The sequence below is a fragment of the Protobothrops mucrosquamatus genome, unplaced genomic scaffold (assembly GCF_001527695.2).
Source record: "Protobothrops mucrosquamatus isolate PMUCROS unplaced genomic scaffold, P.Mucros_1.0 scaffold210, whole genome shotgun sequence".
Taxonomy (NCBI): domain Eukaryota; kingdom Metazoa; phylum Chordata; class Lepidosauria; order Squamata; family Viperidae; genus Protobothrops; species Protobothrops mucrosquamatus.
The window spans coordinates 20395-36098 of NW_015386564.1; the positions used below are offsets into that span (position 1 = coordinate 20395).

Here is a 15704-nt window from a genome sequence, read left to right on the forward strand (position 1 = left end):
TGAATGCTCCAACACTGGAAGTTTTTAAGAAGAGACTGGACAGCCATTTGTCCGAAATGGTGTAGGGTTTCCTGCCTGAGCAGGGGGTTGGACTAGATGACCTTCAAGGTCCCTTCCAACTTTACTATTATTATTATTATTATTATTATTATTATTATTATTATTATTATTATTATTATTATTATTATTATTATTATTAACTGTAAACATATGGAAGAGATACAGTATAGGACACAGTACTGTTAAGGAAAAAAAATATATTTTGCGTTTTGTTTTTTTGTAAAGTGAAAAAGGAAAAATAAAAATTAAATAAATAAATAAATAAATAAAGGTCCCTTGGTTTCCATATCCCCCCCCCTTTTTTTTTTTTTTGCTTTCCGAGCGCAGGATCTTCGAACGGCCCGTGAAGAAGTAGAGAAGGCGTTTGGTTTGACGGAGTGCGAAAGAGTTCAGCGCCTGGCTGCGGAAGAGCAGCTCTCCTTGATCCTCACGGCGCAGGCCAAAGATATGGATGTCACAGCAATGCTGGAAGAAAAAGACAGGTTGAAGGCCTCTGGAGCTTCTGGATCACCCAAGTCGCCGTTGTCCCTAAGGTGCTTTTCCAAAAGGCAACTGGACTTCGTTGGGTTTCTTTTTCTTTTTTTTTTTAATTCGCTTGGAAATATTTCGCTTCTCACCCCAGAAGCTTCTTCGGTTCCTGGATGAAGAACTGTCTTGAACTGAAGAAGCTTCTTGGATGAGAAGTCTATGGAGATTCTCAGCCCTTCAGATCCTGGTGGTCCCAAAGGTGCTTTTTTCAAGGGGCCACTGGACTTTCTTGTTTTTCTTGGAAGACATTTCGCTTCTCATCCAAGAAGCTTCTTCAGCTCTGACTGGAGGGTGGAGAAGGGAAAGATTTATATTCAGCAGTTCCAAGAAGGCTCCACACCCATTTGCACCGCTCAGGTGATCCTGAGGACACAGGTAAACCTCCAAGTGGCCTCCAAGACTGCAAATGACCAGCGGTCTGCAAGGAGTATAAATCCTTCCATTTTCCCACCAATCCAGTCAGAGCTAAAGAAGCTTCTTGGATGAGAAGCGAAACATCTTCAGAGAAAAAACCAGAAAGTCCAGTTGCCTCTTGAAAAAAAGCATCTTTGGGACTTGGATGGGAAGAGAATCATTTTTAAGGAAAAGAACCAAGAAAGTCCTAATTGCTTTTTTGGAAAAAAGCACCTTTGGGACAAAAGGACAGGTTGGGCTGCTACTTGTTTACCCCAAAGGTTTGCTGTCTTTTAGCCAGGTGGGTTTATTGGTTGGACCCTCATGAAGTCAGCTTGGGCCATCCACCCAAGAGTAGGTGGGGAGGGCCTAGCAGGAGAGACTCTTATCCTGTGAGTGAGTCAACCTTTGGGGTCTGCTCGCTTTCTCCCTGCCCGTGGTGTAAGAGGCTGGTGTTATGCTTGTAGGTACGTAGAGCAACTGAGGCTCTCTCTGGAAAGGAAAAATGCTGCGGTCCAGCTCTTGGAGGAAGGACAGAGAAGACCGTCAGGAGAAAGCCCAGATCCTAGTGATGCATTGAATGAGGAAGAAGAGATGGTCTTGGAGGTGAGGGAAACATGGGAGATTGCGAAGGAGGGTCTGTAAATTGGTCAGTAAGCTGGATGTCCATCCATCCCATCCATCCATCCCATCCCATCCATATCATACCATGCGTCTATCCATCCATCCATCCCATCCATCCATCCATCCCATTGATCCATCCATCCATCCTATCCATCCCATCCATATCATACCATGCATCTATCCATCCATCTATCCCTCCATCCATCTGTCAATCCCATCCATCCCATCCATCCCATACCATGCATCTATCCATCCCATCCATCCATACTTCCATCCATCCCATTGATCCATCCCATCCATCCATCTATCCATCCATCCATACTTCCTATCCATCCATCCATTCTTCCTATCCATCCCATTCATTCATCCATCCATCCATCCATCTTTCCTATCCATCCATCCATCCTTCCTATCCATCCATCCATCCATTCTTCCTATCCATCCCATTCATCCATCCATCCATCCATCCATCCATCCATGCTGGGATTACAGGATTCTAGTCCTCATGAATTCACAATACGATTCTCCTCCTCTGTTCCCATTCCTCGATTTTTTTCCGTGCTGATAAGTGGCAATAGCAAACAGCCATCTCAGAGGGTTTTTTTTTGTTGTTGTTATTTTGTTGAAGTTAAAAATGTCTTTATTCTTGTAGGTTCCCGGGACCGAATTCAGCAGTGAAAAAAAAGACCTTGAAAAAAGGATTGAGGTATGGCACTCGCTCTGCACTCAGAACCCTGACGTGTCCGGAGGGGTATTTTAGATAGCTTTTTCTCTTATAATTCAAATTTCTAAAAGCAAGGAAAATATTTTTCCTGAAGCATTTAGCTGTGATTCATTCTTTTGCAGCCCCAACATTTTCCTCTTGTCTATTCTAGAGCAACGATAGCAATAGCCCTTAGACTTATATACCGCTTCACAGGGCTTTACAGCCCTCTCTAACCGGTTTACAGAGTCAGCCTGTTGCCCCCCAACAACCTGGGTCCTCATTTTACCCACCTCAGAAGGATGGAAGGCTGAGTCAACCTTGAGCCGGTCAAGATCGAACTCCTGGCAGCGAGCAGAGTTTAGCCTGCAATGCTACATTCTAACCGCTGCGCCATTCTGGCTCAGCAACAACGCGCTGCCATACCACGTGTGCATGTTTAACATCGAGTTGCCCTTTGCCTTCACATTTTCCCCCCAAAAAACTTCCAGCATCTCCAGAACGACCTTCGCGAACGGGAAACGGAGCTTTCTGCCGAAAAGAGAAACGCGCTGAAACGAGACAAGACCATCCAGGGACTCACCCTTGTTTTAAAAACCAAAGAAAAGGAGGTAGGTGTGGTCTTGGAGGTTGAAGAATATATCAAAATATAGAAGTATATTTGGCTGCATTAGACTGAAAGTTCCATTCTCCCATTTGTGATCACTGCTGGTTTCCATCTATGCACACACATAAATATATATATCACTAGTAATTAAAGTAAAAACTTGACTCTTGGGTACATAACATATATATATGTTAAATTTGGATTGCCAAGAGTTAAAGGGAGACTAGTATAGCTATTTCGAGCTGTTTAGCTCTCATCAGCTAGTCATACCCTAAGAAAAACACTTAGTGTATGTGTGTGTGTGTGTGTATATATAAATTGTTCTTTCATCTTGTTTTAGAATGGAGAACTCGCTTCTGAAATAGAAGGCCTGAAAGCGTTGTGGGTCAAGCCTGGAGAGTCCAGTCCCCAAGATCAGATGCAGAAATTCAAGGTTGGGCAAAGGAGACAGAGTAGATAGTCGTATCTGTAGCTCAGGGTGGAATTGTGGGGCCCTTGGTGCTCTCTGAGCTGGGTGGTTCTCTTGCGGACGTCTCAAGACCCAATTAAGTAACAACATCAGTGTTAGAAGGGAGTCGAGTTTGTGGAGTGAAAGGGAAGAGTGGGATGGGGAGGAGGAAGAAGAGGGGCATTGTGGGGCCCTTGGTGTTGTCTGAGCTTGGCTGTTTTCTTGCAGACTTTTCAGGACCCAACTAGGTAACATCTTCAGTGTTAGAAGGGAGTGCGGTTTGTGGAGAGGAGGAGGAGGAGGAGGGGGAGGAGGAGAACTGTGGAGTCTTTGGTGCTCTCTGAGCTTTGTTCTTTTCTTGCAGACATTTCATCACCCAACTAGGTAACATCATCAGTGTTCGAAGGGAGTGTGGTTTGTGGAGAGGACGAGGAGAACGAGAACTGTGAGGTCCTTGGTGGTCTCTTAGCTTAGTTTTTTTTTCTTGCAGACTTTTCATGACCCAAACAGGTAACATCATCGGTGTTTTAGAAGGGAATGTGGTTTGTGGAGTGGAGGAGGAGGAGGAGAAGGAGGAGGAGGAGGACAACGACCTTGGTGAGTTTATTTGTTTTTTAGCAGACATGCCATGACCCAGCTAGGTAACACAATCTGTTCTAGAAGGAACTGTATATAAACAAACCCCCCTCCCTTCTAGCACTGATGATATTACCTAGTTGGGTCATGAAATGTCTGCAAGAAAACAAGCAAGCTCAGAGAGCACCAAAGAGCCTACAATTCTCCTCCTCCTCCTCCTCTTCCTCCCTGCAATCCCCACTCCCTTCCAGCACTGATGATATTACCTAGTTGGGTCATGAAACATCTGCAAGAAAGCTCAGCTCAGAGACCACCCAGCTCAGAGACCACCAAGAACTTCATGGAGTTGGCCCACCTTACGAGAGGCCTATAGCTCTTCCGATGTAAGGGAAGAGTGTCATCCCAAGGCACAACGTTTAGTCATGCATCTATTAAAACAACACTACCACCACCAACCACCAGCCTTAAAACCAAGTCTATCTACGGGAAAAGGCTGTCGTAACCTTTCTATTTTATCTTATTTTATTTTCTCCCAGGGTGCCGAAGAGTCACGGGAAGTGCTGATGGAGAAGGAGAGTCTGCTGGCGGACCTGCGCTCGCAGAACCTGACCAAGGACACCGAGAACCGGAAGCTGCAACGGAAGCTGAAGAGGACCGAGCAGGAGCTGAGCGAGCTGCTTGTCGAGAAGGAGAAGCTGGGCAGAGAATTAGAAGAAGCTCAGCTGCAGAAGAACCAGAGCGACAAAACCATCCACGTGAGTGTGTGGGCCACTTTTTTTCTCTCTCTCTCTTTCTTTTGCACTTTGGAATAAATAGGATTGCTAGGTGGATGCCCAAGGGCCGGAGAGAAGTCCCAAAGCTTCCGGGTCGAAAGCGGACAGTAAGAAATATTTTGGATATCGGAATGTTCTCTCGTGTCCTCTGAAGCATCAAACAGGCCTTTGTCCCATCAGAACATCTTAACACGTTCCTGGAACTTGAGGGACGGTGGTGGTGATGTTAAATAAAATAAAACACTTCCAAAACAGTCCTCGAATTACAACAGTTCGTTTAGTGACCAAGTTTCAGCAGCCCTGAAAATACGACCATTTGCGGTGTCCCCATGTGACCCCCTGCCTTAAAGGACTTTGTTGTTGTTAGTTGTGAAGTCGTGCCCCATGGACAACGTTCCTCCAGGCCTTCCTGTCCTCTACCATCTTCTGGAGTCCATTGAAGCTCACGCCTACTGCTTCAGTGACTCCGTCCAGCCACCTCATTCTCTGTCATTGTCCCCTTCTTCTCTTGCCCTCCATCTTTCCCAGCATTAGGCCCTTCTCCAGTGAGTCCTTCCTTCTCCTTAGGTGGCCAAAGTACTTGAGTTTCAACTTCAGGATCTGGCCTTCTCAAGAGCAGTCGGGGTTGATCTCCTCTAGGACTGACCGGTTTGATCGCCTTGCAGTCCAGGGGACTCGCAGGAGTCTTCTCCAGCACCAGAGTTCAAAGGCCTCCATTCTTTGGCGCTCAGCCTTGCTTATGGTCCAACTTTCACAGCCATAGATGGCAACTGGGAAAACCATGGCCTTGACTATACGCACTTTTGTTGGCAGGGTGCTCTCTCTGCTTTTTACTATGCTGTGTAGATTTGCCATAGCTTTCCTCCCCAGGAGCAAGCGTCTTTTAATTTCTTGGCTTCATTAAAGGACTTAGATTGAGCTAATTCAAGAGATTCAGGTGGGTCTAAAACACAAAAGGCAAAAATGGGCCGGGGAGCTGGAACCCGAGTCTCTTATGGCTACGCAATGATTCCAAACCGATGACACGTTTGACTCCGCCTTCCTGCTCAGCCTGCTCATCTTCTACAGCAGAGGTCGCCAACCTTTTGGGCACCAGGGACCAGTTACGTGGAGAGAGGTTTTTCCGTGCGTGGTTTTGTGTGCTGGCTGCGTCCTGCGGATGGGGCTTTGCTTATTTGTGCGGACTGGTTGCTGGCATGCCGCGGCCTGCTACCGGTCCACGGATCGGGGGTTGGGGACCCCTGTCCTACAGGATTAGTTATTCCTACGTTGAGTGCGATTTAGGAAAACCCAAAGTCCCATCTTGTAGATCTGCGGCTGTCATCCTACTTCAAGCCAGCAGAGGGGTGTCTCTCTCCACAAATGGCCACCACACGTTCACCCTCTTTTGCGTGATCTACTTACATATGACTGAAGTACGGGCGCAGCGTTGTTCTCTACTGCAGAGGTCCCCAACTTTTTCTGCCTTCTGCCTTAATTGTGAGAACAATTAACCAGTGGAACAACCTGCCTCCAGAAGCGGTGAATGCTCCAACACTGGAAGTTTTCAAGAAGAGACTGGACAGCCATTTGTCTGAAATGGTACAGGGTTTCCTGCCTGAGCAGGGGGTTGGACTAGAAGACCTCCAAGGTCCTTTCCAACTTTATTGTTGTTGTTGTTGTTGTTATTATTATTATTATTAAATATGAGCCAGTTGCAAACATCCGGATTTTGATAATGGGGAAATGCTGCAATGTATTTATTTTGAGCCTTGGTTTTCCGCATTGGGCTTTTTTATGAATTCTCGGAGGATGAAAAGTTTTGGGCGTGGAGGGCAGCTAAGCCAGGAGGGCATCGAAAAATGACTTCCACGGGGGAGTTCCATGGTGCCGCGGCGTTCAAAGGACTTAATTCACAGTCTTATAGATTTTTCCCCCCGTCTCTCTCGTGGCAGCTGGAAAGCAAAGACGGGCCCGAGTTCAAGTTTAAAAATAGCTCGGGGACCCTATTTGCTGCAGTCAGCCTGCTGAAGTGAAGACTGCTTTTGTGGTGTCACTATTGCAAAACTAGGGAGGGGTAGGACCGCTTCGTCTCCTTGGCACAAGGTGTGTGGCTGAGAAGAGGCCGTTCCGGTCTCCAGCAAATCCCTCTTGGTTAATTAGAGGAGGGAATTGTGCTTGGATACTATGTGTTCAGGAGAGGGGAATTCAGATTTTGGCTTGGCCTGTGTACGTGCCGATGCTATGCTACTCGAATAAAGATCCTTTAAGGCAGTGGTGTCAAACTCAATTTCATTGAGGGCTGCATTAGCATTGTGGTTGCCCTCGGGGGGGGGCAGGGGTGTGTGGCCAGGGTGGGTGCGGCCTACTGGGTGGGCGTGGATGGAGTGGGTGTGGCCTACTGGGGGCATGGACAGAGTGGGTGTGGCCTACTGGGTGGGCATGGACAGCTCTACATTGTTCACGTCAAGGGGGCATGTGGGGGCCTGGGAAGGAGTGGGACAGATCTGAGGGTCTCTGGCAGAAGGGAGTGGGACCGGGGCAAGTGCCAAGGCATGGTCCTACCCCTTACGACCGCAATGGAGAATTGGAAAGGACCTTGGAGGCCATCTAGTCCAAGCCTCTGCTCAGACAGGAAACCCTATACCATTTCAGACAAATGGCTGTCCAGTCTCTTCTTAAAAACTTCCAGTGTTGGAGCATTCACCGCTTCTGGAGGCAGGTTGTTCCACTGGTTAACTGTTCTAACTGTCAGGAAGTTTCTCCTTAGTTCTAGGTTGCTTCTCTCCTTGATGAGTTTCCATCCGTTGCTTCTTGTCTTGCCTTCTGGGGCTTTGGAGAATAGCTTGACTCCCTCTTCTTTGGGGCAGCCCCTGAGATGTTGGAAGACTTCTATCATGTCCCCCCTCGTCCTTCTCTTTGTTAAACTAGACATACCCAATTCCAGCAGCCGTTCCTCATGTTTTAGCCTCCAGTCCTCTAATCATCTTTGTTGCTCTTCTCTGCACTCTTTCTAGTCCAGGGGTGTCAAACTCAATTTCATTGAGGGCCACATCAGCATTGCAGTTGCCCTCATGGGGCCGGGTGGGTGCGACCTACTGGGTGGGCGTGGACGGAGTGGATGTGACCTACTGGGTGGGCATGGCCAGCTCTACATTGTTCGCGTCAAGGGTCCTTGTCGGGGCTGGGCAGGAGTGGGATAGATCTGAGGGTCTCTGGCAGAAGGGGGTGGGACCAGGGCAAGCGCCAAGGCATGGTCCACTGGAGGAGCCTCACTGTTCTTCTCAGGCCATGCAGGGGGGGGTGGCTTATGGAGCTAAGACTGAATGCGTTTCAGCATAGATGGCCACCACAAAATTGTACATTGGCTCCCGGCCGGCCAGGGCCAGGGCCAAGGCAGCGGAGGCCGTTCCATCACTGTTTCCAGGATGGCTTCGCAGGCCACATGAAACCACTTCTCGGGCCGCATCCAGCCCCCCCGGGCCTTGTGTTTGACATGTCTGCTTTAAGGTAAACAATGCCTTGAAGTTCTTTGAAGAATTTAATCTGTCGGAGCCAGGACATCTGAGTGCACAGCTTCCAAGAATTCCCCAGTGCTTTTTGGATTTAACTTGAGCAAACAGAGAGCACCGAGGACTCCGCGGCTCAACTCTCAGCTCCATCAATTCTCTAATATTGATATTTAGGAGATTTGGGGCTGGAAAGGACAGCTGTGTCATTCACCCAGCGGTGATGAAAAGCTACCAAGTGGCAGATGAGCGCCGTGCTTTACAGCCAGGTGCACCTGTGTTTGCGCGCGTACAGAAATCTAATTACATCCAGGATATACGAGTAAGGATAGAAGCTTCCCAATTATTATTATTTTTTTTCTTCCAGGGGTTGCTGGGTCTTTGGGTTTTGAAGTGAAATTAACTTTTGAGGGAACCGTGGCCAATAATAATAAAGTGAATCCAGGATGATAAAAGTTGCAATAATTTCGATAAAAAAAACACGGTCACCACTAATAAAAGTAACTGAAAGAAACATTTAATGCAGCGTTGAATTCTCCCACGGAGAGTTGGCTGCAGTGAGTCATCCTAGACCCAAATCCAATATTTGATTCTATTCTATTCTATTCTATTCTATTCTATTCTATTCTATTCTATTCTATTCTATTATTCCATTCTATTCTATTCTATTCCATTCCCTATTCCCTATTCTCTATTTCCTGTTCTATTCTATTCTATTCTATTCTATTCTATTCTATTCTATTCTATTCTATTATTCCATTCTATTCTATTCCATTCCCTATTCCCTATTTCCTATTCTATTCTATTCTATTCTATTCCTTATTCTATTCCTTATTCTACTCCTTATTCTACTCCTTATTCTACTCTGCTCTGCTCTATTCTATTCTATTCTATTCTATTCTATTCTATTCTATTCTATTCTATTCTATTCTATTCTATTCCCTATTCCATTCCATTCCATTCCATTCCATTCTTATTCTATTCCCTATTTTCTATTCTATTCTATTCCTATTCCTATTCCTATTCTATTCTTATTTATGGCCTTTGTCTTCTAAGGACTAGCTTGATACCAGAATCTTGACCTCATCAAAGCAAGTGGGCAAGTTAGAACTTTTGAAAAGCTAACGAGACCCCCGCCCACTTCTCAGATTTTTCTGTCTGCAAAATTGAACAATATTGTTAGGTCGGTTTCCATGGGTTTCGTGCACCTTTTTGGAAAATACATACGGGTAATCCTTGACTTACAACAGTCCATTTAGGGACTGAAGTTACAACAGCACTGAAAAAAAGGGACTTGGGACTGTTTTTCACACCCCCGTTGCCACTTTCCCAGGGTCACGTGATCAAAATTCAGAGGCTCTTCCACTGACTCACATTTATGACGGTCGCAGTGTCCCCGGGGGGGTCACTGATCCCCTTTTGTGTCCTTCTGACGAGTAAAAGTCAATGGGGAGAACCCCGACTCATTTAACAACCCTGTTGCTAATTTAACAACTGCAGTGACAAGTCGTAAAATGGGGCGGAATTCAGCTAACCTCTCATTTAGCAACGGGAAATTTAGGCTCCATTGTTGTCGCAAGTGGAGGACCGAGCTCCCCACTTATTTGTCGAAGTGTGCAAAATGCACACACACACAGAGTTCCTGATGTTAAATACATTGCACCAGAGCTCTGGGTGTGAAATCTCTGCTCATCCGGCAGGCAAGTGGGAGTTAAAAGCACGCCCCCCGTGTTTTCTTCATGGCAATCTCTTTTGGGGGCTGCTTTGGTGGGAAGCTCCTGTGAGCGAGCCGCGTCGCGTTCCCGTTCTATTAACGGCAGGCGAGAGACACAGCTGCTCCGCTGGGTCGCCAGTCCATAAAACTCACAAAATGAACCGTACCCAATTTTTGCTCCTTTACATCTAATTCGGAAGACGGAAGGGAGTCTAAGCCCCACGTTACAGGCTGGGAAATTAAATGATCTCTAAAATAGAATAACGGTAAGGATGGCCGATTCCATACTTGGTTAGATACAGCAAGCGGCTCCGGTGAGCTCCGAGGATGTTAAGTCCACCTGTGGTTTAATTGTGGGTAGCAGTGGGCGCAGATTCTCTTCCACGAGTCACGTGTGGCTTTTTCTCCTCCAATATCTTTGCCCACCTGAGCAGGTGGACGAGAGGGTTTTGTTCTGCTTGATATTGTTTTGATTTATGTACGATTTCTATCAAATCTTTACTCCCAGAGTGGCGGGCAGAATATAACAGAATAACAGAGTTGGAAGGGACCTTGGAGGTCTTCTAGTCCAACCCCTGCTCAGGCAGGAGACCCTACACTATTCCAGACAAATGGCTGTCCAGTCTCTTCTTAAAAACCTCCAGTGATGGAGCACCCACAACTTCTGGAGGCAAGCAGTTCCACTGGTTAATTGTCTTCACTGTTAGGAAGTTTCTCCTTAATTCCAGGTTGCTTCTCTCCTTGATGAGTTTCCATCCATTGTTTCTTGTCCTGCCTTCTGATGCTTTGGATAATGGGCTGATCCCCTCTTCTTTGTGGCAGCCCCTCAAATACTGGAACCCTGCTATCATGTCCCCCCCCTAGTCCTTCTTTTTCTCTAGATTGGCCATTCTCAAATCCTGCAACCGTGCTTCGTATGTTTTAGTCTGCAGGCCTTTAATCGTCTTAATTAATTTTAGAGAAAGATAAAAGCAAGATACTCTAGCTCGGATTTGTAAAAATCCATGAACATCTTTCCAGCTGGATCATCACATATGTTAAAGCTTATCAGCCCGTAATTATTGGCAGTTTCTGACATTGATGGGTTACAGATCTGATGACTTGACACTTGTAGAGAATGGTCCTTGCGGTTTTCGGGGCGAATTTGAAATCCACCCTTTAAAATCGGGCAGCAAAGGTCACCCAATCGGGGATTTATGTGCCGGTAGTCAAAAGGCATTAAATGTCCCTGCTGCCAAACTGGGAAAATCTTAATAAAACCAATATACGGCAAGAGTAATAACGTTTTTTTTTTAAAAAAAGCAGAAAGCGCAGATTTAACTTGCTGCAATGACGGAAACCATGTTGGAAGAATTAGAGAGGGGACTTTTGACATTTGGGGTGCCAATAAAGCTAGTCCTTGACTTACGACAGTTCGTTTAGTGACATTCAAAATGACAACGGCACTGGAAAAAAGCGGATTTATGACCGTTTTTCACCTTTAATAATAATAAAGTTGGAAGGGACCTTGGAGGTCATCGAGTCCAACCCCCTGCTCAGGCAGGAAACCCTACACCATTTCAGACAAATGGCTGTCCAGTCTCTTCTTAAAAACTTCCAGTGTTGGAGCATTCACCGCTTCTGGAGGCAGGTTGTTCCACTGGTTAATTGTTCTAACTGTCAGGAAGTTTCTCCTTAGTTCTAGGTTGCTTCTCTCCTTGGTTAGTTTCCATCCGTTGCTTCTTGCCCGGTGCTAAAAGTCATATGTGTGGGGGTTTTTTTGTTTTGTTTTTTTTAAAGCTGGTATAATTCATGAGCATCTGGCTGGGTGTTTTATCTCTCTCTATAAAAAAAAAAACCCTGTTGTTGGCCTGTTTCAATGTGCAAAAATGTTTTCAGTCTGGGGAGACGTTTTGCAGATTTGACCCAGAACTGCAATTCTCTAGGGCTACATCTGAGCGAGACATGGGAGATTTATTATTATTTTTTTTTTATTTTATTTTTCCGACTGCGCTTGTAACATTTCAGGCCTTTTACCAGATTTCACACCTATTAATGAAATCCGCAGAGAGCCAGGAGCCAGTACAGATTGCCAGATGGGATCAGGCTGCTTCGACAGAATATTTACCAACCGAGCGGAGAAATAAAAACGATGTTTTGAACGTATAGCATGTACGGAACAGAGATTCAGCTGCAGTCGATTTCCAGAATTCAAGACTTCTCCCCAGGCTACCAAAATAATAATTCTTTTATGATCTGTTTCCACCTTAAACCTAAAGATCTTTTAATTGCATTGTTGTTAGTTACGAAGTCGTGTCTGACCCATCATGACCCCATGGACAACGTTCCTCCAGGCCTTCCTGTCCTCTACCATCTTCTGGCGTCCATTGAAGCTCACGCCTACTGCTTCAGTGACTCCATCCAGCCACCTCCTTCTCTGTCATCCCGTTCTTCTATTGCCCTCCATCTTTCCCAGCATTAGGTTCTTCTCCAGTGAGTCCTTCCTTCTCATTAGGTGGCCAAAGTCCTTGAGTTTCAACTTCAGGATCTGGCCTTCTAAAGAGCAGTCGGGGTTGATCTCCTCTAGGACTGACCGGTTTGATCGCCTTGCACTCCAGGGGACTCGCGGGAGTCTTCTCCAGCACCAGAGTTCAAAGGCCTCAATTCTTTGTCGCTCAGCCTTTCTTATGGTCCAACTTTCACAGCCATACATTGCAACTGGGAAAACCATGGCCTTGATTCTACGCACTTTTGTGGGCAGGGTGATGTCTCTGCTTTTTTTTTTTTCAATTGCATACACTGGGCAATTGTTGGACCACATTTGTCCCATTCTCAAGTTTAAGAAGAAAGGGAGTGTTAGGTTTTAATTATTCAACTCTTGAGTAAAAGAGGGAAGGGACCATCTCCGATTCTCCTTTGGCAAAACAGGTTGTAAAATTGGGCAGACTTAGCAACCGCCTCGCTTAGTAATGGAAATGCAGGTCATAAGCTGAGAACTACCTACAACGTATCTAAGACCTCTTCCAATATCCCTGTGGGGGTTTCTTGTCATCTTTTCCCTGGCCAGGACCTTCGAAACCAGCTGGAAAAAATTCAGAATGAGTTGGCGGAAAAAGAAAAAGGGATGGAGCTCCGTTACCAGATTCTCTTGAGCGAAGGGGATCAAAAGCTGCAGAACCAGGAGCTGGTCATCACACGCTTGACGGACAGCGTTGCTCAGAAAGACGAGCTTCTGCAGGTAAGGAGAACATCTGTTGACGTGGAAGGCCTGATGTCATTAAAGAGGCAGCGTCATCATTTGATGATTCATGAAGAACGGTTGCAGGAATAGAATAGAATAGAATTAGAATGAATAGAATAGAATAGAATAGAAAAGAATAGAAAAGAATAGAAAAGAATAGAAAAGAATAGAAATTAGAATAGAATAGAATATATATTAATAAAGTAGAATAGAATAGAATAGAATAGAAATTAGAATAGAATAGAATAGAATATATATTAATAGACTAGAATAGAATATAGAATAGAATAGAATAGAAATTAGAATAGAATATATATTAATAGAATAGAATAGAATAGAAATTAGAATAGAAATTAGAATACAATAGAATATATAGTAATTGAGTAGAATAGACTAGAATAGAATATAGAATAGAATAGAAATTAGAATAGAATAGAATATATATTAATAGAATGGAATGGAATAGAATAGAATAGAATAGAAATTAGAATAGAATGGAATATATATTAATAGAATAGAATAGAAATTAGAATAGAATAGAATATATATTAATAGAATGGAATGGAATGGAATAGAAGGGAATAGAATAGAATAGAATAGAATAGAATAGAATAGAATAGAATAATAAATAGAATAGAGTAGAATAGAATAGAATAAGGAACAGAATAGAATAGAATAAATGTACACTAATCAGCATACATTAAAAATGAAATTTCATTGCATTCAGCTCTCAGAAAACTACTATTATGCATATACCCCCCCACACACACACATATATGACACAGAGAAACATCACAGTCCAGTTTGAATGTATATATGTACATGGCGGGGGGAAAAAGAACCCTGCAAATTTACAAGACGGATGGCATAAGGAAGAAAGCTATTCCAGAATGTAGTAGTTCTGCTATAAATACTTTATTTATTTATTTATTTATTTATTACATTTATACCCCGCCCTTCTCCTGGTGGACTCAGGGCGGCTTACAGCCAGTTTAAAACAAAACAATCAATACAATATACAAAATTTAAAATGTAGTTAAAAAGAAATATTAATATGGGCCTTTTCTTCCTTTTTTAAAAGTTATTTAAAAATCAAATTTAAAATACCCCTTAGGCCAGTCCTGCCTGCTGAAATAGCCATGTCTTGAGGGCACGGTGGAAGGAGGGGAGATCCGGAATCACCCGGATCTCTGGGGGTAGTTCGTTCCAGAGGGTGGGGGCTCCAACAGAGAAGGCTCTCCCCCTGGGGGTCGCCAACCGACACTGTCTGGTTGACGGCACTCTGAGGAGACCCTCTCTGTGGGAGCGTATCGTCCGGTGAGAGGTGATCTGTGGCAGAAGGCGGTCTCGGAGGTAACCAGGTCCGATGCCATGGCGCGCTTTGAAGATGATGATCAACACCTTGAAGCGCACCCGGAAGGCCACAGGCAGCCAGTGCAGCTCGCGCAGCAGCGGCGTTACATGGGAGCGACGAGTCACTCCCAACACCGCCCGCGCGGCTGCATTCTGGACTAACTGGAGCCTCCGAGTGCTCCTCAAGGGGAGCCCCATGTAGAGAGCATTGCAGTAGTCCAGGCGGGAGGTGACAAGAGCATGGGTAACTGTGCGCAAGGCATCCCGGTCCAGAAAAGGCTGCAACTGGTGAACCAGGGAGCCAGGTATATAATCAACAGGCCCACTTGAACCCCCTGTCCCCACTTCACAAGGAGGGACTCTCCACCGTCTATCTGAGGCACAGTGGTCTCCCTCGGACATAGGTTCTCCCTTATAATGACCGCTACCCCACCGCCCCTACTTTGACACCTCCTCCCAGAGGGGAGTAACAGGAACAGATAATGAAGTGGGTGTGTGGGGTCTCTAACAATGCTTTGAGCTCTAAGCACATATAAGTGCTTATAAGCAGTATCCTGAATCACGAGAAGGACTAGGGGTGACATGACAGCAGTCTTCCAATATCTGAGGGGCTGCCACAAAGAAGAGGGGGGTCAACCTATTCTCCAAAGCACCTGAAGGCAGGACAAGAAGCAAAAAGTGGAACGACTTGCCTCCAGAAGTTGTGGGTGCTCCATCACTGGAGGTTTTCAAGAAGAGATTGTACAGCTATTTGTCCACAATTGGAGAGAGTCTCCTGCTTGAGAAGGAGGTTGGACTAGAAGACCTCTAAGGTCCCTTCCAACTCTGTTATTCTGATTTTCCTCCCTCGTTAGCTCAGCCTTTCTGATTTTCTTGAACGGCCCGAGGCTTTTAAAGAGATTGCAGGGCTGTGGTGCGTCAAGGTTGACATCCATTATTTTGGTCTTCTGAAAACCGAGGGACAGAGAAAACGCCTTTCTTCTCAGAGATCTGCCCACTAAGGACAGGCAATGCATTGTTTGTTTTGTTTTGTCTGCACAGACTCTTGATGGGGTCGTTAAAGAAAAAGATTTGATGCTGCAGGAATGGTCCACTAAGCTTCAAAGCCTGGAGAGAGATAAAGGGAGTCTTCAGAGACAGAACAAAGTCTTGATTGAAGAAAAATGCGCAGCCCAATCCGAGCAGCTGGTGACCAAAATGATGCACGAATTAGAGGT

General features: G+C 45.3%; 1 protein-coding gene across 1 annotated transcript in view; it reads left to right on the forward strand.

Moving 5' to 3' along the window:
- Positions 1–15704, forward strand: part of CDK5RAP2 (CDK5 regulatory subunit associated protein 2) — an 82652-nt gene that overhangs the window by 17278 nt on the left and 49670 nt on the right. Inside the window, exons 6-12 of the mRNA XM_029283740.1 lie at positions 1449–1587; positions 2258–2311; positions 2800–2919; positions 3256–3348; positions 4476–4694; positions 12961–13131; positions 15529–15702. Coding sequence (XP_029139573.1) covers positions 1449–1587; positions 2258–2311; positions 2800–2919; positions 3256–3348; positions 4476–4694; positions 12961–13131; positions 15529–15702 — 970 coding nt within the window. The remainder of the gene's footprint in view (positions 1–1448; positions 1588–2257; positions 2312–2799; positions 2920–3255; positions 3349–4475; positions 4695–12960; positions 13132–15528; positions 15703–15704) is intronic.